This window comes from Podarcis erhardii (assembly GCF_964252035.2).
Source record: "Podarcis erhardii genome assembly, chromosome: 1".
Lineage (NCBI taxonomy): Eukaryota > Metazoa > Chordata > Lepidosauria > Squamata > Lacertidae > Podarcis > Podarcis erhardii.
In genome coordinates this window covers 44,284,756-44,312,181 of record NC_138497.1, presented here as the reverse complement: position 1 = coordinate 44,312,181, position 27,426 = coordinate 44,284,756, and the positions used below count along the sequence as shown (strand labels likewise).

Below are 27,426 nucleotides of genomic sequence, written 5' to 3'. Positions count from 1 at the left end.
CACACACACACACACACACACAGACAAACACACGAGATCAATCATGCCTCTTAAAGAGGCTGGTTGCACTCACTGGTAACTTGGTGCTAGAAAATAGCCCAGCCTTGTTTCCTTTGGTAATTGCATCCCCCATGCTGATTTATAATTACAAAACTGTAGCTAGTGCAGCGTGTGGCTTTCATCTGCCTGGGTCAAGAAGGAGGCGCTCAGACCGGTTCCTAGCGACTTGATGACTGCATTTGGCTGTGCTCCCATGCTGCCCCAGCAGGGGGCGCTATCTGCTGCCACACCTTAATCATTAGCAACCAGGCTAGTGTGAAAAACCATCTTCAGAATTAATGTTTTCTCTTGCTGCTCCCGCCGCTGCTCTCCTGATGCAGCATAAAACACAGCTGAAATTCCACTTGGCTTGTGCTCGGAACACAATGAACTCCCAGCCCAGCTTTCAAACCGATATCCTGCCAAATCTTGCTCTTGTTTATAGATGTGGTGGGGCTTGCATGGCTGCAGCTGAGAGAAAGGCTTGACCTGCCATTGGTGTCAGAGTAAAACCATGGGGCCACTTGCACTCTGGGCAAAGGGCCCATCCACAGAGGATCCCCACAGGGTTCAGCTCACATGGGCCAGCTGCACAATGGGCCATTAGGGAGGAGTCCTTATGTGTGCCCATCCAGCTTTCCCCTCCTTGTTTTCCCTCCACAGCTTACGGTACATGTTGCTCGTGCTCTGAGTGGCGGGCGATTTTGACAGAGAGTCATCTTTGTGTTAAAACTGCCTTACAAGCTTCCATGGTAAAGTTATTAATAAACTTTGTTAGCTACTAGCTGGACCATGGTCGGTATAAGGCAGGTTCCTAATCCAGCCAAGCAAAAGCACTCAAGTAGGGTGGTACCTCAGGTTACAGACACTTCAGGTTACAGACTCCGCTAACCCTGAAATAGTACCTCGGATTAAGAACTTTGCTTCAGGATGAGAACAGAAATCGTGTGGCAGTGGTGGTGTGGCAGCAGTGGGAGGCCCCATTAGCTAAAGTGGTGCCTCAGGTTAAGAACAGTTTCAGGTTAAGAACGGACCTCCAGAACGAATTAAGTTCTTAACTCGTGGTACCACTGTAGAGTGCAAAGCACTGCAAATATGAGGTAAAAAGTGTGTGGCATGAGGAGGACCTGAGGGGGAAACAGTGAGGCCTAGAAGGTTGCATTTGACCTGCTAGCTGATATTTATTTTATAATGTAGTGGGAGGCAAGCTCACTGCAGCTCCTCTTGATCTGGCAATCAGGACTCCAGGTGTGCTGCACAGCAGGTGGAGGGAAGGATGCAAATAAGAGGACCAAGGAGAAGGTGCCACAGCTGTCTTGGTTCCCGACCGCATTGGGAAATTCAAAGTCCTCTGTTGCCAGGTTGGAAAGAGGCCCTTCAGGAAGAGGACCAAATTTCCAGCAAGCGTAGATAATCGCCAGTGTTGTGTTGTGGTTGGAATGTCTGCCTAGTTGTGGGCAAAAAACAGGTTCAAATTTGCACTGAGTGGCCTTGGGTCAGTGTCTCTCTCTCTCTTTCTCTCTCTCTCTCTCTTAGCCTAACCTCCTCAGCAGGGTTGTTGTGAGGCTAAAATGTGTAGGTGAGGGACTCATATGTGGAAGAAGACTGGTTGCTGGTAATAAAACTGTAATACCAAATGCACCAAATAAATAAATAAATGTGAAGAGGGGAGGAGCTGAAAGAGAAGAGGCAGTTGCACAAGTACAATAATATGTGGTTGCACACCACCCCAATCACTGAGCAGTGTGAGATTCTGGGGTTCTAGGCACTTTTTTAAATGTGCAGTATTTTTAACCTTTGTTGGAAGGTGGCCAGAGTAGCTGGGGAAACCCAGCCAGATGGGCGGGGTACAAATAATAAATTATTATTATTACCCAGGGTTTGTGTCTCCTTTGGAATGAGGGACAGTGGAAACTGTGGTGTATTTATGATATATGGTGTATTTATACATAATATGCAACCTGATCCCATGATGGAGGGGTTTGCAGCATTAACCCCCCAAAAGGGTCTTGTTTCTGCCATAGCTGCAGCCTTGGATTTCAGCAGAAATCAAGCATCTCTCTCTTCTCTCTCTCTCTCTCTCTCTCTCTCTCTCTCTGTGTGTGTGTGTGTGTGTATGGTCTCAGCGTTCAACTCTTTTTTATCTTTCTAACTCTAACCCCCCACTCATAACAAAAGGTTTTAACTGTAAAATATTTGTTATTATAATGCTGGTGTCCAAGAATCTAGAATTATCCCTGAGCTTATTAAGATAGATAAACAAGGTTGCTTTATCACTTTTTCCTTTTGGAAATCTAGTTTGCCACTTGTCTGTTCTTTTATACCCAGTGACCTGTATGCGTAAAAGTGAAGGGGCAACCTAATTCATTTTGGCTTAATGTTTTAGGGTACCAAGTCCTCTCAGGGTGCCTTTAAATCCCAGTTATTTCTCTGCAGGTGTCACCTCTTGCCCAGTCAGCCAGTGGAGTTCTAGGTGTGGTTGAAACTTCTTGAGGACTGAAGAGAGCAACAGAAGGAGGTAAGGAGAGAGGCGCTGGGAAGGCATTTTAGTCAGAGGCAAAACATCCCATGTTCGTGAGATACAGGGGTACCTTGCAAGACAAATGCCTCGTAAGATGAAAAACGCGCAAGACGAAAGGGTTTTTCGTTTTTTGAGTTGCTTCGCAAGATGATTTTCCCTATGGGCTTGCTTCGCAAGACGGAAACGTCTTGCGAGTTTGTTTCCTTTTTCTTACAACCGCACTCCGCAAGACGAAAAAATCGCAAGACGAAACAACTCACGGAACGAATTAATTTCGTCTTGCGAGGCACCACTGTACCTGCACAACTTTGTAAACTTAGAAAGCTGAGCATACGGGTGCTTCATATTTGAAAGTTGCTTTTATATTTCTTGATATAGAATCCTCTTGTTACATACTTAGAGTTTAACTCATGCAGGGAGCACAAGGTGTAAACAACTGTGAGCTCAAAAGTCTGACTTCTTCAAACTGAAATCTCTGAACATTAATTGAAGTACGTTTGGTAAAAATACAGAAATAGTTGATTGTGAGTGTAACTAGCTGACTTACTGACAGAGAGAAATTCCACTTTAACAGTCTGGCTTTCTTACTTGAACTATGCCCTTCCGTTTTGTCAGTACACAGTATGTAAATACGATAATGCTATTACACTACTGACTCACAGCTGTTTTGTAAGGGAGTGAGGTTAAAAATATGAACTTAGGAGGTCCTCTGGTACAGAGGCCTCTGAAAAACCTTATTGTCCTGAGAAGAACCATATACAGCTTCTTCTAAACCAACAGTTGCCTTTTCTGTTTTAAAGTACAGTGGTACCTTGGTTGTCGAACTTAATCCGTTCAGAGAGTCCGTTTGACTCCCGGAACCATTCAAAACCAAGGCGCGGCTTCCGATTGGCTTCAGGAGCTTCCTGCACTCAATCGGAATCCACGGAAGCCGCGTCAGACGTTCAGCTTCCGAAAAACATTCGTAAACCAGAACATTCACTTCCAGGTTTGCGGCGTTCGGGAGCCAAGCCTTTTGACAACCAAGGTACCACTATAATGGTTTTATTATTGAGCCATATAGTTGTAACAATCGTTTGTAAATCACTTTTTGAGGTCTGCTTTCAAGGCAGCTTATAAATACCTTATATAAAACAAATATCTGTAAACAAATTAATGAATGAATTTCTTTGTACTGACACCCAATTTGTGGAATACTTTGTTTGCCATTACAAGAGAGTCAGATGTCAGCATTGTTGTCATTTTGGTGCCAGGTTAGAATAAACACACCTATTTATTCAGGCTTAAAAAATAAAAATTTAAAAATAGGCCTTCTGCTAGGCTTGACTGTTTTTAGTTACCTTTGTCAGTTTTTAAAGACTTTTTTAAAAATGCTTTTTATAATTTTATGTTGTACCTTGCCCAGGTATTAGCACAAGTGAGGGTTGGGCTGTAACTCTTTGAAATAAACAAATAAAATAAGTACCATTTGGTGAGTATTTGTGGTTCAGTGGAAAAATAGGTATATAGAAAGGATAATTCATTGATGTCAAGATCAAAATTTGGGGCACATACTCTTTGATGAGAGAATCCCAGCAAAGGGGGGGGTATTGTTTTGTTTTGCTTTTGTTTTTATTCTGTATTTAGTGTTTTTATCTTGGGAACCGCCCCATGAAGGGCAGTATACAATTAAATGAGGATGTCACAAAACATGCAGCAAAGTAAAGTGTGGAAATATATGCTATTGGGTTTAGTTACAAAGTGGTGAAAGTTCGTAAATTATTAGATAGGAACTTGAGTGGCTTGTAAGAGTCATGCATCTGAGCTAGAGCAACCAGCTCAAACCTTTTCATTCGCTGGCTTCTCAAGTATACTGAAAGGGGAACCCACTGTTGTCTTTTTAATTGTATATATTGCTTGTTTTATGTTGCTATGGCCATTGGCCATAAAGGGGAACAAAGCCTTGATTACCTAGTTCACCCCAAGGTGAAGGGAAGTGGACCGCTAAGCTTGGCAGGACAGCCTGTTCTATGGTATTAACCCCTTCATGCATTAATTATATTTAAGCATGTTGACTGGTTATCCCACAGTATTTACCTACATGACCTACTCAGTAGTGGCAGCAAGGTTGCGGGACTTGTTCTCCTAGGAGGATCTCAAGACAGCATCTTTGCTAGGGGGCACTTTTCTCTGGGCAGAATTTGTAATGCAGGCCTGCACACAAGCAGCCTGTTGCTTTAAGACAGGTTTGTGGGAAACTGTGCCGCTCTTAAATGCTGTTGGACTTCATCCTCCCCACCTAACATGGATAATAATCCAACAACATCTAGAGGGGCCACTGGCTTACTTCCCTTGCTTTCAGAACCCCATATATTTGATTGGAATAACTAATGTCATGATATCCCTCTCTTCACATACTCATTCACAAGTGCATCTGACTGGAAAGAATTAGATGTATCCTTCCTAATTTTCATCTTCCCAGGGGGTTTCCAGATCTGATAGCCTTTTCCTTCAAACATTATCTGACTACATCAGTCTCATCTCTAGACTTTAAAATGTGTGAAAATTGCAATTTCTGTGCCACTAAGGAGAAGTAAAGAGTGAATGCTAGGCTGAGAATTGACTGTCAGTAGGCAGGGAACTTGGAAGTTTCCCCTACTCCTGAGTAAGTTAGGTATACACTGGGGGAAACCCACTCCCTTCCAAAATAGGCCAACTAAGGGTTTGATCACATTTCATCTGGATCTCACTTCATGAAATCCATGTGTTTTTCCCCCTGTTCGAATTTGCCCTCATTGGTCCACCCAGATGCATATTTGCAATTCAAGATCAAATCTGCTTGTTCTTATCCATATCTGTAGATGGTCGCTTTTGTCATTGTCCTTGAATTCTGGTTCGTTGACTTGAACACGTTAATTTTGCACAAAGAGGGCATGCCCTCAGGAATCAGCTGAGCAGTGCATCCATCTTTTTTTAAAAAAAGTGTCCACCAGGAATTGCACAATAGCACATATCTGGGAATTCCCAATTCAATCCTAAAATGACTGGCACTTCCCATTCCAAGTTAGGAAGATGGTCGTGGGAGAAATCAGTACAGTGGCTGCTTGCCCATCACATCATCTCAGTCAAAATCAATCAAAAAAGACAGCTGTGGGCCCTGTCTTGCAATACTACTCCAATCTTCTGGTGTATCCTCCCTAATTACAAATTATGGCCAGCTGGTCTCCAATGGTGCAGCATAACAAGTGAAAAAGGAGAAGTGGGCAATGTTCAGGAGGAGCACAGGTACCTTTTGAGCTGCTTCAGGTAGCCTGTTCAGAGTCAAATTACACTTAAAAAAAATAAAATCTGGTCCGTCCGTCCCCCTTACACACACATTTGGCCTAGACAAATTTATAGGTTTCTGGGGTGCGGCAAAAACAGTCTCCAAAGATTGCATCACATTACCATAATGTATGAGGTGGCGCTGCTACCCTGCAGCCGACTTTTGAATTCCACAACCGAAAAGCCTTGCCACCTCTGCTCTCAGTGTTCTTGGAAAGAATGCCTCTGGGAATGAGGGTGGAAGGGCAAGCACCGTAAATTACCACAGAGCGGTTTGCAAATTAAAAAGTGCTACATAAAATAGAAACTGGTTGTAGACAACAGCTAAGTCTTCCAGAAGCCTCCCCCAGTTCTAATTCCTCTCTCCGTTGGAAACAGAACAGGGCCACAGCACGAGGGTGTAGGGCAGGGGTGTCAAACTCAAATTCATCGGGGGCCGCATCAGCAGTTTGGTCACCCTCAAAGGGCCGGTTGTATCTGTAGGACTATGTGTCCACTCTTTATTATCATAAATTATTGTCACTGCATTCAATTATTACTGTTTTTTGTAATAATGTAAGTAATAACTAGCTCTGAAAGCAGAAACATAGTCAGAATAATGGAAGGAGATATTCAAATGTACAATTATTGTACAATTTATTGAAAAATGATTTTTGGTAACAGACAGTATTATTTTTTTTACCGCTCAGACTTTTAAGCAGAATAATAAGCAGACCCCCCCTAATAAGCAGACCCCCTCCCCCCCCACATACATCATATGTACTTACAGTACAGGAGAGAAGGGTTCAGGCAGCCGTTGGATCTGTCATCACAGGATGGCATGCGCTCAATATAAAAACAAGTGGAGGTTTCCTGAATGCATGTAAAGTGGAGGTTTCCTGTGTAGAACGGCCGGCGCCGCTAGAGGGCAGACGTTCTCTGGCTTGTAGGCTGCCGCGTATGCGCTGAAGAGGCGGCTTTCTTGTGTCAAAAAAAAAAAAAGCGAGAATAAAAGGTGAAGGCTGGCGGCCGGCAGCGGCTACACGGGCCACATGATGAGGTCTGGCGGGCCGGATTCGGCCCGCGGGCCTTGTGTTTGACACCCGTGATGTAGGGGAAGAATGTGTATGTTTGGGGAAGTTTTTAATGTCTGGTGTTTTATTGTATTTTCAATATTTTGTTGGAAGCCGCCCAGGGTGGTTGGGGAAACTCAGCCAGATGGGTGGGGTATAAATAATAAATTGTTGTTGTTATGCTTGTGGCACTGAAATACTATTTATTGTTTTTTGTTTTTGTTTAAGTACTTAAGCTTCTATTTGCATTTTATTCCAAAATATGTCTTTGCTGCTTTTCTGGGCAAAGCTTACCCAAAGCGGCTTAGAAAATAAAAACTATGGCCAGGATTCAGTTAACAGGGTGCTTTAGCAGAACCTAGTGCAAGGACTGCCGCTAGTTTAATGGGGCTTTCCCACCTTTTCTTATCTCCTCTTGCACACCAAGTGTCTTCCCCAAATCCACCCTTGCGGGTCTGGAGAACCCCCAGAACAGCATGTGGGAAGAAGTAGAGGGGGGATTGTTCCATCTGGAAGCATTGGCCGCTTTTATAGGATAGGGTTTTTTTTAGTGGCTGGGGCAACCCAGTCAGATGGGCGGGCTACAAATGATAAAATTACAGATGCTTCAGGTTACAGACTCTGCTAACCCAGAAATAGTACCTCGGGTTAAGAACTTTGCTTCAGGATGAGAACAGAAATTGTGCAGCGGCGGCGCGGCAGCAGTGGGAGGCCCCATTAGCTAAAGTGGTGCTTCAGGTTAAGAACAGTTTCAGGTTAAGAACAGACCTGCAGAACCAATTAAGTTCTGAGGTACCACTGTATCATTAATTTATTAAGCAGAAATGTGTGCTGATGGAACAATCAAGAAGAGCTTGACATTGAATCCCTCCCTATAAGTATAAAAAATCAATATCACTCAAACCAATAATAAAAACTACAGTACAAGTATTTTTTTTAAAAAAGAAAAGAATCATGAATATTAATAAAGCCAAGAATAAAAACAGAGTCAGAGATATCAAAAGCTCAGAATTCCAATGACATTATATATTGGTATATATAGAAAGAGAAATATATGCATACAGATACACCCCTTTTAGGGCAGGTTTGGGGGACCTTTCGCCCTCTAGATGTGGTTTAACTACAACTTCCAGTCGCCCCTTGCCATTGGCTCTGCTTGTTGGCGCTGCTGAGAGTTGTAGTTCAGCAATGAGGTTGCCCACATCTGTTTTAGGGGAAGAGCCTCCCAGGTCAGCTTGCAAATGACAATTAACAGCAAAAAGTTGTTGTTTTTTAAAAAAATTAAAATCAGCCCAGTTTACAGAAAGCAGAACAGCAGTTTAAAGCCGAACACTTTGCAACACTTTAAATGCAGGTTGAAACAAATTTGTTTTTTAAGATTTGTTCAAGAGAATGAATGGGTGGAGTACTCTCATAGGAAATTACATAAACATTAAACATTAGGAAGAACTTCCACCTAAACATTAGGAAGAACTTCCTGACAGTGAGAGCTGTTCAACAGTGGAATTTGCTGCCAAGGAGTGTGGTGGAGTCTCCTTCTTTGGAGGTCTTTAAGCAGAGGCTTGACAACCATATGTCAGGAGTGCTCTGATGGTGTTTCCTGCTTGGCAGGGGGTTGGACTCGATGGCCTTGTGGTCTCTTCCAACTCTGTGATTCTATGATTCTATGATTCTATGATAACATCACCTTGGGATTTTAAAAGAATAGGAAATTAGGATAGTAAAAGAAAGCAGGCAGGAGCCATTCCAAGATTAAATCTGTAGAGTTGGGCTGATACTTTCTGCTTGCTTGGTTTTTACACATTGGGACATCTGATGAGCCAGGTCACCTCACGGCTTATACTGATTTGAGTTCCAGCAGCAAGGGGTGAATGTCTCAGGAATTGGCAGGTGGCTCGCAGAAGGGAGGAGACCTCCCGAAACAAATCACAGCAGCCACTCCTCCTGGCACGAATCGTAGACTCGTGGAATTGTAGAGTTGGAAGGGACCCAAAGGGTCATTTAGCCGAACCGTTTGCAGTGCAGGGGAACTGCAATGAGATTGCTCCATCTAAGTAGCAAATTGAAAGTTGAGGTTATGAAGGGTGTTGCTTGGTTGTTTTAAACTTAGGTTTTTCTTCTTTTCTTTTTTCTTTTCTACTGTAAGTCGATTTGGATGGGTATCTGCCAAGAAAAACAGCCTAAAACTATTTTGAATTACATTTCATGAATGAGTTCAAATTAGTTTTGGTTCATTTTTTATTATTTTTAAAACGCTTCACGTTGTTAACTTTAACAACTGTGAAGTGTGGGCATGCAAACAATTGCAAGTTGTGATCTGATGTGAGTTGTTTTTAAAAGTGTGTCATCACAATGTTGTGGTACACCACCCCAATCTCTGAGCGGTGTGAGATTCTGGGATTCGAAGCACTTACCCAGTGTTTCCTTTGGAATGTAGGATAGCGGAGACTGTGGCGTCTTTATGATATATGCTTTATTTACACATTTATACAACCTAAGCCTGCGACGGAGGGGCTCACAAAATTAACACCCCACAAGGGTCTTTCTTCTCCCATAGCTACAGCCTTGTACTCAAACAGGAATCAGGCTCTATTATTATTATTACAGTGGACCCTATAGTTATGTACCGCTCTGGATACGTACGTAACTTCTGGGTTTTGCTGCATGTGCAAATGTGGCGCCTCTGCCTACGGACATTTTGAGTTGCAGACGGACCCCCGGAACGAATTTAATTCATATCCGGAGGGTCACATTATTATTATTATTATTATTATTATTATTATTATTATTATTATTATTATATTTTGTTTTATAATTTAAAAAACTCATTTAAGCATCCTTAAAATATCAATGACTTCCCTTCTTCTCTTTCCATGGTTCATTTTGCATATCATAAATCCCTGCATATTTTACAAAAACCAAACCATTCAGTATTCCATTATTACATCCATCAAAACTTTTTTACACTGTTGAATTTATCTTAATGCTGCCAACATTTTCAAGTGTACACAGGCTCTGCTTCTCCCAGCTGCCCAGCCTGCAGCTTCTCACTTACAGTTTGCAGGCAGAAATCCCAACTCTGGCCTTTGTCTTTCTAACTAAAAGTGAGTTGAAGGGGGGGGGGACCCATTCGGCATCTGGCACAGAGCCACTTCCTTTGTTCCCTTCATGGCCCATACTTAGAGGGCCATTACCTCACCAGAAAGCTAGTTTAGCTATGCCAGGAATTGAATCTGTGCTGGATCCAGAAATTAGAAAGGGGCTCAAGCATGCAGCCTCCCCTCAACCCTCAACAGTAGGCACAAACCCAGGGGTGGATATATAGCCATGCTCAATATGCATGGAATTAGGGCCCACAGTACTTTAAATGCAGTTGCACCAAATATTTGTGTCGGAGATCAAAGGGCGATATTTAGGGATATTTTCTCACATCTTTGGGATGTTTCCTCTCTTTGTTGTTACTGCTTCTGCCTAAGTCTTCCCTGTCCATGCAGAGGGAATCCCTCATCCAGTAACTCCCATTTCCACACACCAGATAATTAGCCTCTACAACATGTTCTATCCCTCAAAAATCCCCCGAAGCAAATTTGCTTGTTTTGTTCCCTGCATGATGAAAAGCTTGCGTTGTCTGGCAGATAGGCAGTTACCAGGATCAGAAGGAAAAGAATGGCAATTCGCTTGCTGCTGCTCAGTAAGAGTGAGACCTTTGTTGAAGCTTCATGGGGAGGGTATATGAGCTGAATGATTATTATGACATTAGGGGGTGGCTAAGAGAGTACCGGGCCACTGCAAAATATACAGGGGAGCTGTAACGGGACGGAATCAATTATTTGTTTGCCAGGATTATGGAAAGCACATTATGGACACTGATTTTGCAGCTATTTTTATGTGTGAATAAGTAATGCTGTGATTTGCATATTTAATAGGATTGTGGACATAAATGAGATCCAAATATTCAAAATCACACCAAGCACAGATATATCTTGACATTGTCTTTTTTTAAAAAAATATTATTGGGGCAATAACATCTTTTTGCAGCATCCACCTGGAAACAGTGAATAATATAATAATAAAATTGTAGAGTTGGAAGGGACCACACGGGTTATCTAGTCCAACCCCCAGCAATGCATGAATTTTTATTTTTATTTTAGCCCAAGGTGGGGCTCAAACCCATGACCCTAAGCTTAAGAGTCTGAAAAACTGTATCTATTTTTCAGTTGATATTCAAAGTGGCAATATAGGAGGCTTCCAGGTGAGATGTTTATTGAGCATTCATCCTGATTTGTTTGCTGGGAGATTACTAGATTGCATTTTGTCAAGCAATTTTTATTATTCATAATAAAAATAATAATTTATTATTTATAGCCCGCCCATCTGGGCAGCTCCCAATAAAATATTAAGCAGAATAAAACTTCAAACATTAAAAACATCCCTAAACAGGGCTGCCTTCAGATGTCTTCTAAAAGTCAGGTAGTTGTTTATTTACTTGATATCTGATGGGAGGGCGTTCCACAGGGTGGGTGCCACCACCGAGAAGGCCCTCAGCCTGGTTCCCTGTAAACTCACTTCTCGCAGTGAGGGAACCGCAAGGAAGACCTCGGCGCTGGACCTCAGTGTCCAGGCTGAACGATGGGGGTGGAGACGCTCTTTCAGGTATACATGACTGAGGCCATTTAGGGCTCTAAAGGTCAACACCAACACTTTGAATTGTGCTCGGAAACATACTGGGAGCCAACGTAGGTCTTTCAGGACTGGTGTTATATTGTCTCAGCAGCCACTCCCAGTCACCAGTCTAGCTGCCGCATTCTGGATTAATTGCAGTTTCCGAGTCACCTTCAAAGGTAGTCCCATGTAGAGCGCATTGCAGTAGTCCAAGCGGGAGATAACCAGAACATGCACCACTCTGGCAAGACAGTCCGCAGGCAGGTAGGGTCTCAGCCTGCGTACCAGATGGAGCTGGTAGACAGCTGCCCTGGACACAGAATTGACCTGTGCCTCCATGGACACCATGTGAGTCCATGTGAGTCCAAAATGACTCCCAGACTGCACACCTGGTCCTTCAGGGGCACAGTTACCCCATTCAGGACCATGGAGTCCTCCATACCCGCCCACCCCCTGTCCCCCCAAAACAGTACTTCTGTCTTGTCAGGATTCAACCTCAATCTGTTAGCCGCCATCCATCCTCCAACCACCTCCAGACACTCACACAGGACCTTCATCTCCTTCACTGGTTCTGATTTAAAAGAGAGGTAGAGCTGGGTATCATCCACATACTGATGAACACCCAGCCCAAACCTCCTGATGATCTCTCCCAGTGGCTTCATATAGATGTTAAAAAGTGTGGGGGAGAAATTTGCCAGGAGGGTGGTTGTTGTTGTTGTTGTTGTTGTTGTTGTTGTTGTTGTTGTTGCTATACTCAAAATGTTGGGTTTTTCCCAATGCTCTCCATGCTTCCAAGATGTTCTTGTTTTGCAGAATAGTGTTTTATTGCTGAGCATATATGCTCACTGGAAATGTTTTAGTTATGGACTGATCAGCAAACAGCAATAAATATGGGGACAAACTGTTCAATGGGGCACCTCCCCTCTATGCATAACTTGTTTATTAGAATGTGTTTATTAGAATTAGATCAATGTGCCTTGTTCCCTTATTGATTCATGGTGAAACCATGTGACTCTGCAATGTAGCTGACTCAGATTCGACAAAGCACTATGTGGAATCCACACTGAATAGCCTCCAAAGTTTTAGAAACCTGCCAAGCAATTTAGTGTCTCGTTCACTGTGGAAGAAGGAGGCTTGGAACCCACTTGTTCTGTACTGTGGAAACATCTACAGCCAAAGGAAATGGCAAGAAACAATCATAATGGGTAAAAGATGCTTGTGATTGGCTTCTTTAGCCATGGGTGTTTTAACAGTATGAACTGTTCAACATTGGAATAGATTGCTTAAGAAGATGATGGAGTCTCCTTTATTAGAGGTTTTACCCCGAGGCTGGATAGCCAGGTCTCAGGAATTGATTGGCAGGAGTGGGGTGGAGTAGGTGACTTATGAGAACCTTTTGAATGCTACAATTCTAATACAGCCTTCGCTAACCTATTGCCCTCCAGACTACAACTCCCATCAGCCTCGGCCACTACAGACATGAAGGCTTGTAAATAAACACTGACCAGGTTACTCCTGTGAGAATGCTATCTCTGGGATGTCAGGCATAAAAGCCAATTGATTCTGAGTTGGGGTGAGGTTCATCTGCTAATGGCTACTGCCATCACCTCAATTCAACAGGGTTCAAGGGAATAAATATTCAACAGTACAACAGATCAGAAACTGAAATGGGTTGTGCAGTTATAATGGACTGGTTCAATAAACTTGCCCTTTGACTCATTATTTCTCTGTGACCAAAGCTACTCATACTGCTAAATATTGCTAACCTGTGCATGAATCCTGATTGCAAAACTCGCAAATGGACTCATGTGAGCAAACAGGGCTCAGCTCACATGCTAAATTACATTACTGTGGGTTCTCAAGTTTGGGTCTCTTGACTTTTTAAGCTGAAATAGTCTTGGCAACTTACCCATATCTTGCTACAGTCATATGTTCCCAAAGCTCCTGAATTCTAGTAAACAAATTATCCTTGGGCTTTCTCTACAGTGTTAAGGCACAACAAAGCAAGACAGTCTGGCAACTGATGCTTGGCCTAGGCCTGGATTTGGGGGAAGGAAATAAGGAAAAAAGGAAGGGAACGCTGGAAAATGAAATTAAAGTTACCACATGAATGAAATAAGAAGGGTAAAACATTTTGTTTACTGAAACGTGCTGCAGAACTGCCAAACACACCATGCTACAATGATTGTGTGAATCTACTTTAGTGACATTCAGGACATCACTGTGAAACTCAAATCAATGTCATTTCATGAGGAACAGTTCAATAAGTTTCCATTAAGTTACTCAGCATTCCGTTCTAATTAATTGAAAGTGTGTTGAATGAATATCTCAGCGGATAATTTTTTTGGCTGACATGTTCTTATTTGTGGATTCTGGGATCAGCATGAGTGTTTGTGGCTATTGATGTTTTTGTTTTTGAACCGAGCCTGATGCCTTCCACATCCCTCAGCAGAAATAAGATGCTTTTTATTTTTATTATTACTAAAGTGACAGATTAATACAAACAGGAAGATGAAGATATTAGACATTGTTTAAATGGGAAACAGATTTAAAGAGTAATTCAGTTGGAGAGTTTCAGACAGTTTCAGATGTGTTTTGTTACTGTTTGCATATATTGGATCTGACATGTGCTTGCTGGTTTTGCAGATCTGGGGAAAATGAGCCTATTTCTATGTTGGCTTGCTGGGGATGTTGGCAACCATTTTGGGCTACGATCTTTTATTTATAGATGTTCTTTTAGGTCAAAGTCAGGAAGTTAGGAGTAGGTTATCGTGTGCCAAGAAGGCATGCCTGCTCCTAATAATTCTGCTCATGGTTGTATTCCCTCATTCTTCTCTCCTCTTGTGCAGGCATTCCACACTTCCGTTTCAGTTTCCAAGCTAATTACCAGTACACCTAATGCTGAAGCTGCACTGCCTTTTTCTTTTAACTATTTAGCATGGAATAGCTACCTTCAGCAATGTCAGCAACTCATGCCTGTTTAGAAAATACTCTTACCTTTAACAGTCCTGGTTGGTGGGAAGGCCCTTTTGGTTGGCAACCACGTGCTTACATGGTGCTGATTCAGGAATCCCTTGCCTCTGCTGTCATTTCTCAGTATTTATGGATAAGTGCAGCTTTTCCAGTCCATTGCCTTGACAGCCAGCAGTTCCACCTAGTCAACCATCTCACCAGTGGCTGCTGATTTGACAACACATTGGGGACACAGGTGGCGCTGTGGTCTAAACCACAGAGCCTAGGGCTTGCCAATCAGAAGGTCAGCGGTTTGAATCCCTGCGACGGGGTGAGCTCCTGTTGTTCGGTACCTACTCCTGCCAACCTAGTAGTTCGAAAGCACATCAAAGTGCAAGTAGATAAATAGGTACCATTCTGGTGGGAAGGTAAACGGTGTTTCCGTGCGCTGCTCTGGTTCGCCAGAAGCGGCTTAGTCATGCTGGCCACATGACCCAGAAGCTCCCTCGGCCAGTAAAGCGAGATGAGCGCCACAACTCCAGAGTCATCTGCGACTGGACTTAATGGTCGGGGTCCCTTTACCTTTCTGATCATTGCGAGCATGAGCCCAAAAGAAGCTCCCCAAATTGGACAGTTTTATTTCTACACTGTCCCATATTGTGAGATGACCCAGTGCAAATGAGTAGGTTTTTCTAAATTTGATACTGGAAGCCCCCCACCCAACACACACACACACACACACACACACACACACACACACACACCTCCACATTTTCAAGCTTCATTTCTGCAAGACCTGTGTGGAAATAGCTACATATGGAGCAGTACAACTTGAACTAATAACTGTGATAATTCCCTTCATAACATAAAAGTATTTGAATTTACATAACCCAGACCTATGAAAATACTGCAGCTCAACAGAATCATTTGCAATGTTGAGAAAGAAAGAGAGAATATTTTCAATTTGTTCCTCAAATCTCATTGGAAAATACTTCCAGAGAGGTGATAGATTTATTTTGTGTCAAGGTCATGTCTTGGCATTTCTTCCTCACCATGAAGCTAGTAGGAGGTTTGGGGAGTAATCCCTATTGACAAATAAACTTACTTCACAAGCTGTGACCCTGAAGTGAGGCTACTTGTGGATACTAAACTTGACATGCTAACACATTGGATTTATTGCTGGAACTAATGTGGAATGCACTCCAATGTTACAGGATCTGTGCTTGACCATTGGTAGTTTGTAAGTAAAAGCAGCCTCTGTGTCCTCTCCTCTCCTGAGCTTTAAAGAAACACTGAAGATGGTGCTGAAGCAAAGGACACACAGGTCCCATTTTCCAAATGCTCATTATACAAAAAAAATCACTTATCCAAACACAAGAAATTAGTACCCAGACCTCCCTATACATGCTGCAGTTTCAGATAGCCTCACAGTCTGACCTGCATGTAGTACTGTAAACAATTAAGCAGCCTTAAACAAGCCTTACTTTTTTGTGTTTTGCTGGTCCACAGCAGCTATTTCACTAGAAACCATGATGGGATGGAGAAAGGGTGAGAGATCAGATGAATAAGAGAACATTATTCCTTCCTTTCTTGACTTTTGCAAGGTTTCAGGGGATTTTCATGGGCTTTTTTGGGTTTCTCCATCATTTTGAGGTCAAAATTCCGTGGTTGGGAATGTATTAGAAATCTCCCCATAGGAATCAATAGAAATCTTCAACTTATTATGTGAACACTAGCCTAACAAACAATTTCCTGATGCCTTACTCCAAATACCTTACTCTCTGAAGCACCAAAGTAGCTCAGAGGTGCAACCCCTTGCACTTGGGCACCACCAGGCCAGTTGGCCAGAAATGGGTATTGTAACCCATTGAGTCAGTTCCTGTCAAGCAAAACAAGTGGTCAGTGGGGTTTTGTCTGACCCTTTAAAATAACATGTAGTTCCGAAAAAAGATGTGTGATGAATTCTTAATGTTTAATTGTGTTATAAATTTGTTTTTATTGGAAAATTAATAAAAATTATATACAAAAAAATAAAATAAAACAACATGTAGTTCCTCAGTTTTAGCAACCTGTCTCTTGAGTAAACACAAAGTTGGTTGGCTGGTTTCACCTTCCCCAGTCTGCACTCCCTGCAGTATTAATATCATTAGTTATGGAAAGGTTTTATTGTTATGATTTTAAATATTTGTTGAAAGCCACCTTAAGGACTCCAGTGTCTAGTCCAGCTCCCTACTTAACACAGGAAACCCACTACAACAGCATCCCTGGATATTCAGGCTCTGATTTAAAACTTTTGAAAAGGACAACTATATACAGGGCTCTGTACTGCTTGGAGGAATGTTTGCATAAAATGTCATAAAGTAGTGGAAATGTTCCACAATGGCTGCCCTCTTTTCATATGGTTGGCTGCAACCTGAATATTCAGTGGATACTTTCCCCTAGATTGCCTGAACTACTCTTATTCCACTTAGGAATATTATTATTATTATTATTATTATTATTATTATTATTATTATTATTATTATTATTAGAATTTATATACCACCCTATACCCAGAGGTCTCAGGGCAGTTCACAGAACAAAATCAAAATATCAAACCATAGGAAGCTGCCTTATAGTGAGTCCATCCAACTTACCACACTGACAGTGGCTGCCTATTTTGCATGCAAAGCAGTTGCTCTACCACTGAGCAAATCTATCCTTCCCTTATTTGCTGGAGCAAGCATGGCTGCCATTTTGAACAGCAACAGGCAGGAGCCAAGGCTGGATGAAGGGAGTGGGGGAGAAACAGAACAGAAGTACCTTTTCCTTATTGATGTTCTAGAGCTGTGGAAGTATCTACCTGAACAGTAATAGCTAGAGCTGTACCTGAAGTCTCAAGTCTAGCCCTCCTCCAAGTCTAGCCAGTGTGGTGTAGTGGTTAAGAGCGATAGACTCATAATCTGGGGAACCGGGTTCGCGTCTCTGCTCCTCCACATGCAGCTGCTGGGTGACCTTGGGCTAGTCACACTTCTCTGAAGTCTCTCAGCCCCACTCACCTCACAGAGTGTTTGTTGTGGGGGAAGAAGGGAAAGGAGAATGTTAGCCACTTTGAGACTCCTTCGGGTAGTGATAAAGCGGGGTATCAAATCCAAACTCCTCCTCCTCCTTCTCCTTCTCAAAACACTAAAGAGTGGAGATGATGGGGACAGCAGCAAAGAGGTCCCACATCAGTACCTGAAGTACCACTTCAGCTGACATTGGTTGCTACAGTATCCTTTCTCCTATTTTTTTTAAAAAAAATAAATTATATTCAAGGGGCAGCCAACCAGGCAAGTACATGGTCACCACTGCCCATTTTATTACTTTTACATAAAAATACACTATCCTTTTCTACAATAATTATTTTTTACTTTTAAAAACCCTAACAGGGCACTTTTATCCTTTTATTTCTGTAGCAGTGGTGGTGCTATAATTTAAGTAAGTCAAACTGCACACGCTCATAATATTTCTGTTGTTGCTCTAACATGTCGAGAATGTGGCAACAGCTGTAAAGCACGGAATAGCAGTGGCAGGGGACTCATGGTCTTCTTAAAGGGAGTACCATTAAGTGTAGTAAACAGGCACCTCTAGGTGCTGCAGCAGAAAGGTTCCAATGGCCGAGTGTCAGTGCCAACACATCTATAGGAAGTGTTTGTGTTTGTGTTTGTGTATGTGTATGTGTCTTCTTCCATTAGTAACACAGATATGCAAGGAGGAGGTAGAAGTTTTAAAATGCCCAACAAAAGCATAACATGGGAAGTTGCCTGAGGTCTCCATCTGCTTTTGTGCAATTGTGGCAGATAGAAAAATGGCTTGGCTATCTTGGAATACGGCTTTTCCTGTGGGGAACGTGAAGTGATAAGCAAAGGTTGTCAATCGAAATGTTTACATCTGTATGCAATTACTATAATGGAAGCTGCTAAAGAAAAATTGGGGTTTGGCTTTTACAGCCCAACTCCAATGTTTGGGGCTCCTTTGAGAGGAAGGAGTGGGATATAAATTTAATATAAAAAAATTAATTAACAGAGATGCTGCTGTCAGGGACCAGGTTAAAAAGAGCTTAGTTTGCCCAGGCTTTCATCTCCCTTACAAACAAACCTGGAGCGTTTCTGCCTAGGTGGGGGTGTTCAGCTGACAAAATCAGCTCTTCCAGCTGAATGCTAATGTTTAAATAAATGGACACACAGATGTGTTAATAATTCATGCTGTTCTGCTTCTTGAATTTGCTGAAGGAGGTGAATGCACAGGGGGCGACGAAACCATGAGGGCTTTAGGACCCATGAGAGTCTCCCCTAGCAGGAGGTGGAATTCTTCTATAAGCCAGCAAGAGTCCAAGCATTAACATCAGAGCTCTTGCAGAGCCTTAGAGAGAAGGACTGGCACACAGGGAAAAGGGTCAGTGCTGACAGAGAGTCATAGGGGACCCAGCAAAGTCATGGATTTCCTCCTGCAGCTGGTTCTCTGCCTTCAGCTAGTCCCCTGGACCACGACTCTAGGTAAGGCACTTGGTTGTTGGTGTATTTCCATCCCTTCCTGGCGCAGAGTGTCTGCCTTAGTGACTTGGACTTCTTTTTCTTCATCTTTTTGAAAGTTGATGGGTGGGTGTGTGGGTGTGGGGGGAGAGTTAAATGGAAAAAGGAAATATATAGGAAACTCACCAAGTGGCTGTCACATTAGACTCTTTTATCCAGCTCTGATCATTGGCAAATAGATTTGAATCATATACATTTTGTAAATAAAAAAGGCAGACTGTCTTGCAGTGGGGAAATGCTGAGTTATGAAAACTGAAAGTGGGTTTTCCTAGCACGTAGTGCTTGAGAAATACTGCATGGTATCTTATGCTGATGCTGAAAATGCTTGCCTCATGCTTTGGCTGAGGCTGTTTTGGAAAAGAAGCAAAAGATTGCCTCGTGCAAATCCCATGTTTTTGCTTGGGGATGCTTTTCAGGGTGAGGGATGCATAAAAGGGGGGACTTTGGGAAGGTGTACTGGAGAGGAAAGCATACTTTCTGTGAAAGTAGTGTGGGTTGGCCGAGTGGGGGAGAGAAAACAGGTTTATTAGAGTTACAGATAGGTAGCCGTGTTGGTCTGCCATAGTCAAAACAAAAAAATTCCTTCCAGTAGCACCTTAAAGACCAACTAAGTCAGTTCTTGGTATGAGCTTTCGTGTGCATGCACACTTCTTCAGATACACTATGTACACTGTGTATCTGAAGAAGTGTGCATGCACACGAAAGCTCATACCAAGAACTGACTTAGTTGGTCTTTAAGGTGCTACTGGAAGGTTTATTAGAGATCTTAGAAGGAAGGGGTGTGACAGCCTCCTAAGGAGTGCTATGCAAGCTGAGTTTGGAATAGAGGCTCAGCAGTTTAGGTTTGTTTATCACTATCTGCTGTAATCTGGATCCGAGGGAGCAAAATGAAATAAGGGTGACTTGGAAACTCCAGAGGAAGGGCAGGAGAGTTGGAAGAATGGAAATAAAATTAAAATTGCTATCTGCTTGAAGGATGGCTTCCAGGAGGTGGGGTGGGGAATGCAATTTGTTATGATATCTGTTGTATTTGTATTCCACTTTCTGACCAAAAAAGCTCCCCAAACCGTGTGTGACATTTTTTTAAAAGCCCATTTTAAAATCTACAGTAAAATGCAATTTAAGCAGGACACTGATAGGGCAGACTTACTTGAACATTGCACACAGTACATTGTATAGGAGTCACATGCCATGACTGGATAACTAGCTGAGAACAGATTGCCAAAATACTTGGAAGCTTCAGCACTATGGTAGAAGATCATGCTGTGGTTTAGTCATGTCCGACTCTTCGTGACCCCATGGACCAGAACACGCCAGGCACTCCTGTCTTCCACTGCCTCCCCGCAGTGGAAGATCATAGACCTCCTCAAATCCTTACTCAGCCATGAAGCTCATTGAGGGACCTTGGGCTAGTCACTGTCTCTTGGTTGTCGTGAGGGTAAACTGTGGAGGCAGGAAACCATGTAGGCAGCCTTGAGCTCCTTGCAGGAAAGGTGGGATATAAATCAAGTAAATAAATAACTTTGGCTACTTAAGAATAGCTGCTTCAATGCCAAATAAGAAGGAAAAAAGTAGCAACGGTACAAAGCCAAGAACAAAAGCAGTGCCATCTTCAAATTTTTTTTACCCTCCTTATTTCTCCATTCCTGCTTAAGATGTTTGTTATTATGCACATTTGACGTTCTGACATTGTTTGCCACATCCGTCTGTCAGAAACAAAGGAAAAATAAAGTATTTATTAGTTTGGCAGCCAGGAGTCCCTGACTTTTCTGTACAGTCCTGGCTGAGATCTATTTGTTCTTCTGAGTCATACCCCGTTTCAAGCGAGCCCCTGTTCATTTCAGCAGGGAGTTCCATTTAAAAACGTTTGTCATGAGGTAGTAACTTAAAGAGATTTTGCATGTTGCTGGTTCTGAAGGGGTTTGTGAGGATACCACTTTATTCTTTAAACCGTCACAGCTGCTTGCCCATAAAAGCAGGACACAGCAGCTTCCTAATCAGTTTGTGGTTGCCTGGCATACGATGAAAACCCACCAAACACCATGCAGGAGGGGCGCTGAATTTTAAATTTCTGCAATTTCCCCAAACTGCCTGTTGGCTTTTTAGTCTCTAAACTTATTGGTGGTCCAAACAGGGAAACCAGAGAGAAGTATGCATAACTATTAAATGTTATCTTCTGGCTCACCAAGAGTGCCAGATTAGACACAGGTGACACACTGAGGACCACAGATTATATTGTTTGAATTTAAAAAAGCAGGTTTCTAGTCCATATGGTGTAGAAGCTAGGCTTGGAACTCAGGGGTCGAGGAATGTGTTCTGAAACGGTCAAAGAGAATTGGGGAGTCGGTAGAATCCCAGTGGTCAGGGAACAGTTCTCTAGTGTTTGGCTCACTTCCCCATTAGCAGAATTAGCAAAATATGAACAAGTTTGAAAGATGTGCATAATTAATAAATATTTTCAAGTTGCTTTGTTTCGACCCTCCAGTGTTGTGAAGATGGACATAGGAACTCATTTGTAACAGCCCTATTCTCATGCTATGAATTACTTCTGATGCCCCCCACCCATACACATAGGGGTGTGGGTCTCTTCCACCTTCTGTATGCATTTGTGTATTCTGCAGTATTTAAATTTCAAGAAGATGATTATTCTTGAAGTTAACAATCTCCAAGAAAAATATACCGTATATACTTGAGTATAAGCTGACTTTTTCAGCACATTTTTAATGCTGAAAAAGCCCCCCTTGGCATATACTTGAGTGAGGGTCCTTTCAGGCTGCTCCTTCATCCTCCACCGCCTTTGCCACTGTCGGCGGCGGTGGAGGAGGAACGAGCAGACCAAAAGCAGCCCTTTCTGGCTGCTTGTTCTTCCTCTGCCGCCGCCACCAGCAGCCTCTGGTGTGGTGAACCGGCTTATACTCGAGTCAATAAGTTTTCCCAGTTTTTTGTGGTAAAATTAGGTGCCTTGGCTTATATTCAGGTCTAGTGTGTGTGTATTCATTCTAAAATCCACAGTTGGGCAATGCCTTTATTAGGACCAACCAGAATGTTACAAAACAGTGAGTAAGCTTTTGAGTTCTCCAGAGCTCTTCCTCAAGTTGCAGGTTACAACTTAGTTATTCTGAAGCAGGTTATTCTGAAGAACTCAAAAATTTGCTTACTCTTGTGTGACATTTTGTTTGGTCCTAATAAAGGTATTGACATAACTTGGGTTTTCATAGAATGACAGAATTGTAGAGTTGGAAAGTACCAATAAACAACAGGCTGACAATTACTCCCCCAAACAACTCCCTCTGCCCAGAAAATAACAAAATGGGATAGTTATTCTGCAGGGGTTTGGGGGTCAGAAAATGGGAATTGCCCCAGTAAATATGGCTCTGTTGGAGCAGTGTATGTGGTTTGCAGAATTTACTTATGGTAGGTTGCAGAATTTGGTGGAAGCTCAGCATGGCAAATTTGGGTTCTCTGCCTTTTTGTGGAACTGTGAGGCAAATCCTGAACTCCTGGTTCCTCATATAAGGCATGATTGATGATTTAACTGTCTTAGTGACGCCGAAATCACACTGAATTTAGTGGCTGCTTTGTCCTTGTTGCTACAGACCTGTACTGAGTGAGTGGTGGGATTTAGGTCCATTTGTGAGGTAAATTAAACTCTTCCCATCAAAAGCACAAACTGAAACGGGAATAAACTTGAAGGGAACACGGTGCGGAGGGAGGGGGGAAGCTAGGAATAACAATCCACGAATCACATGCTACAACTTCTATGAGAAAACTATGTGTACCATTTCTAAAGCAGAAAGTACTAGGCTGCAAAATACTAGAAAGGGGAAGGGCAAAATTAAAGCAGTGTTCCTGTTGATAAATGAAACCTCGCTGTTTTTCATTGGCAGCGTTCTGTCCTTTGAAATCAGCAAAACAAACCCTAGTAACATAAATTCCAATGATGATTTGCTGCTGGGTCATTGTGTCCTCTTTGTAGGAGGAGTGAACTGTTTCTGATCCTCTGCACGGTGATAATGTTCATATTAGGAGAACCCACAGAAACCGTTTGTAATTGACAGCAGTTTAGTAATTGAACACAAGAGGATGGATTGTTACAGTTCAAGCATTCTCTTGGCAGACTATGTTTGCAACAAGAGCCATCCTGTTCTGCCTCTTGCTTTCAGACTTTCTTACTATGCGCAGTAAAAGCTATGGGACTCAAAAGGAATGAAAAATACTAAGAAGCAAAATATTAATGGCTGCTCTAACATAAGTGATTCCTTCCTGATGATTGCTGAATATATGGGAGTGTTATGTGGTTTGCAAAAGTCTGGGCATTTCTGTATGTGTGTACAGTTACCAGAAGCTGCTGTGGTGTTGTTGTTTTTTGTGGTGTGTGTATGTGGGAGACACACACAGTTGGCCCACAAGGCTTGTCCTCTATGGAGAAGAATCTGTGAGCAAAGCTTAGGTGAGAATGCAGAAAATACGTTTAAAGTGCATGTGAACACTAAACATCAGAATTTAGGTTCCAATTCCTGGTGAATTTTTTCAAGTCTGTGTTGGGACGATGAGGTAGAATTTCTAGAGTTGGTCTTCAACATCCTGCATAATTCCTTGCCCAGATCTGACAGGCAGATTATGGAAAATATGCAAATATGTGTACAGTTACGGTACATACCTTATTCAGGTTGCAGAAATTAGCTTTCAATGCATCTGATTTTGGGTTACCTTGGCACAGAGACTTATTTGTGTGCATGAACATGAAAAATATTCAAAACCCTAGATATAAGTGTAGCTATTTTATATATCTTACTGGAACCAGTGTGGTAACCACTGATGAAACCAAACGTTTTCCCCAAAATGAGAACTTTTGTTTTATTACCCAGCATTGGATCTTTTAAGTAGTCAGAAAAGTAATGATGAAAACTTGCATAACTATTTCATTATTGGACATTTAAAGGACCAAAAACTCAAGGTGGGGATGAGGCATGATTCATAGAAGATAGGATAGATTCTGCCTATATATGAGGAATTTCAATCTTAATGGGTCAGACAACCCATATTTGCATAGATAGATGAAGTAATGTGAACCAAATGGTCGCAGAGACCCATTATCATGGTGGGTGTCAGCTGTATCTGTGAATGCTTGTTCTTGCATGCCATTTGTCCACATGAGCTTGTGTTCTAGGGTGTCTGTATGCAGATGGCAATGCATTGTATGAATGAGACGCCAAATATCTAGGAAAAGGGAATGAGTGGAGTAAAACGAAGAGGACTGATTCTGATCTGATGGAAATCTATATTGGGTTGGCATCCATCTGTCTCAAGAGACAATGGAGGACTTTGACTTTGGGGGTGAATCAAATCGTTGGAAGGTTACAACACCTGCTGTGGCTGTAGAGACCGATATGGGAGAGACCTTCCTGATGTGGAAGGTGTTGTGGTGTCACACCTGGTGGTTGTAAGTTGCCCACAACTCACTTCCAGAAAGCAACATGCTCAACATGCAAGCCTCTCTGGTAGACCTTCATCTTGGTACTGGACATTAGAATCGTGGGGGACATGTTGTATCCTTCTGGGTAGTTTCTCCACCCATTGGTGCCCACCCTGCACTCGGTTCTCACCTGCAGCTCCTAGAAGCTGTTAGCAATGCAACAGGGGCCAAACCCTGGATAACTGCTTTGACTGGTTGGTTAAACCAGGTGAGGGTAGCTGATGGGTCTTAAATCCTCAGTAAGTTAGGGGCTTGTCTATTCCCTGCATGTGAAGACAGGTTCCCATGGTTTGAGTGGACAAGACCAATAGTGGGTCCAATGGTAATCAACCTGGGAAGGTAGCCCATCTAGGAGAAGGAAAACTCTCATCACAAACCTCTAAATTAGTTTGGAGCTGGTATTTAACACCAGTCAGATTGAATCAAATAAACAAGGAATATCCGGTGTTATGTTGGAGAGGATGCCAGGAAACCAGGAATTATGTTCGCATGTGGTGGGGGTGTAAATATGTACAATTTTTCTGGCAAAGGGTGTTTAAGGAGATAACAGAAATCACTAGGTTAAAGCTGACCGAAAGTCCAGAGGTAGCATTATTATCAATTTATGATGGGGTGGAAGGTTCACAGGCTATGAAGGACTTGCTCACAAATTTATTGACACCTGCATGAATTATGATAGCTAGGAAGTGGAAAGGGCAAGCAGAATATAAAATGGAAGAATGGTATAAAGAGGTGTGGGATATAGCTATTAATGAGAAATTAACATGTGACATTAAGGTAAGATGGGGAATACGCAGGAGAAATGATTTTGAGGAGATATGGAAGGTGTTTGTAGAATTTGTACTGTTAAAACGGAAAGGGGTCAAACCATTGCAAGAGGTGTTGAAATTTTGGGAGGTTGGATAGTTACAATGGAATGGTCTCGGTGGTGGGGTGCACATTTTTATTCTTATTTATTTATGATTATTACTTTGTTAAAATAAAAAATAGAAAAAGAAAAAGAAAAAGAAAACCTCCGCTACCTTGAGGCTATACTTGATTGTGAGAAAGGCTTCGGGAAATCTATGTATGCAACCTTTTTATCGGTCACATTTCAAGACCCTTGGGTGTCTTTATGGCAAGATCCATCTGTGAAATGCTTTTAACTTAAACAGAAAAAAGAATCCAAATTATCCACATTTCCATACAGTGTATTTATTTGATTGGACCATATGCATAGCAAGAACTTTTTTGTTTCCACCCATCTCTTCAGTCGGATCTTGTTTTCTCCTATGGAGTTGAAATAGCAATAATGTTCAACTGTGCTTATCCCCTTCCAGTAGTGTTTGCATTTATAAAGTTCACTGTAGATTATAGCACAGAATTTCCTATTGGTTAAAATGACATAAACTTGGTTCAGAGGAATGAAGAGGTCTTGGTGACAAGTGTGACCAAACCTGTGAGAAACAGCCAAGTGCGTGAGAGCCTTATTGAAAGCTGGGTGATCAGTGTGTTTGTGTGTTTAATGGGCTAGTTGGATAGCAGAGTCCCAGAGAACTTATCCAGTCTTTGTTAAGTACCTCTGATATAAAAGTACAAGTGGCACTTTTGCAATATGGTAGCAATTTTCCATATGACCTGTGCAGGTAGAGCACACTGAGCAGACAGGGAACACTAGTGCAATACCTTGCTAATGGGTTCTGTTGCAGTCGTTCTGATGCGTCGAGTTTTCAGGAGCATTTAGTCCCTTTAGAAAAAACAAGCCAGACTTCCAAGCTTTTGCACAGTCTCAATCACTACCACCATGCAACGCACCTGCTATGCCCAGAGAAGCTTGCTTGATTCCATCCCTTGTTCTGCAATGGCAGTGGCTTTAGTGATGAATCTGATAGTGAAAAGGATTGGCTTAATAGTTAGTTCTCCCCACCCTTTGCCTTCTGCTCCTTTATCCATCAGAGAGGTCACTGACAAGGCTTGTGCCAAGGCTGCTTTTCCAAGCGTGATTCTTCTGATCAGCAGTAGTTGTATGCATCAGAAGCTGTAAGCAAAGGAGGCCAACAAATGCTGGCAAGAAGGGGAGAGAGGCAGTGTGATTTGGGAGGATGTCATGAGAGACCACCTCTTCTTATGTGAACAATCCTTGATAAAAGGTCTGTTAACAACACAATATCTATATTGAATGGAGAAAAATGGCAGCATCTTCTCTTTAGGGAAGAAGGATCTGGGACACACAAAGGCACACCACTGTTGTGTGCCTAGCACCCAGTGAGTGGCAGGTACTGCCAGCTCAATGATGTCATCACAACAACAGGATAGATTCCCTACCTACACTGCCATAACTAGAGTCCCAATAGCACAAGGGGAGCTAGCCATGATTTCAGCCTTGCTCAAGTTATAAGTCAGAGATAGGATTGCACACTTAATACAGGTGATTCTTGTTAGTATAAACCGATTTAACATATTTCTTTGGCTGAAAAAAGAGAGAGGGACTGGAACCTGCTGATATCATCGGCATTTCTTCAGACCTTACACCGAATTTGTTATTATTATTTGCAAGATCATGCATTTTGAACATCATCTAACTCTGGAATATAAATCAGCATGAAACACACATGTGCAGAATGTTCTATACCAAAAGCCAAAATTAAAACAATGCAAACTCCCCAAACCCAAAGACTAGCCACAGAAGGAAGATGAGGAACAACTTTTCTGACTTTTCCATAACGTTAGACACCTCTTGATTCAAGAAGAGTTCCAAAGACAAGAGCTATACCTTTGTAAGAGTATTTATAAAACTTCAGCTAAAAAGAAATATATGTTTGGCGGAATAAAATGAAATCATTAAAATGTGATAAAATCATAAAATGCAGAACAAATGTTTACCAAACA

General features: G+C 42.2%; 1 protein-coding gene across 4 annotated transcripts in view; it reads left to right on the top strand.

Moving 5' to 3' along the window:
• Positions 1 to 2,536: 2,536 nt before the first annotated feature.
• Positions 2,537 to 27,426, top strand: part of LTK (leukocyte receptor tyrosine kinase) — a 117,121-nt gene continuing 92,231 nt past the window's right edge. Inside the window, exon 1 of one of the 4 annotated variants that reach the window (XM_081858566.1) lies at positions 2,537 to 2,557. Coding sequence is in view for 3 of the 4 variants with exons in the window: in XM_081858565.1 (XP_081714691.1) it covers positions 18,986 to 19,046 (61 nt within the window). In the remaining variant the exon portion in view is untranslated. Of the gene's footprint in view, positions 2,558 to 18,854; positions 19,047 to 27,426 lie in introns of those variants that run through there. The other 3 variants (XM_081858565.1, XM_081858564.1, XM_081858563.1) reach the window with 3 other exon arrangements.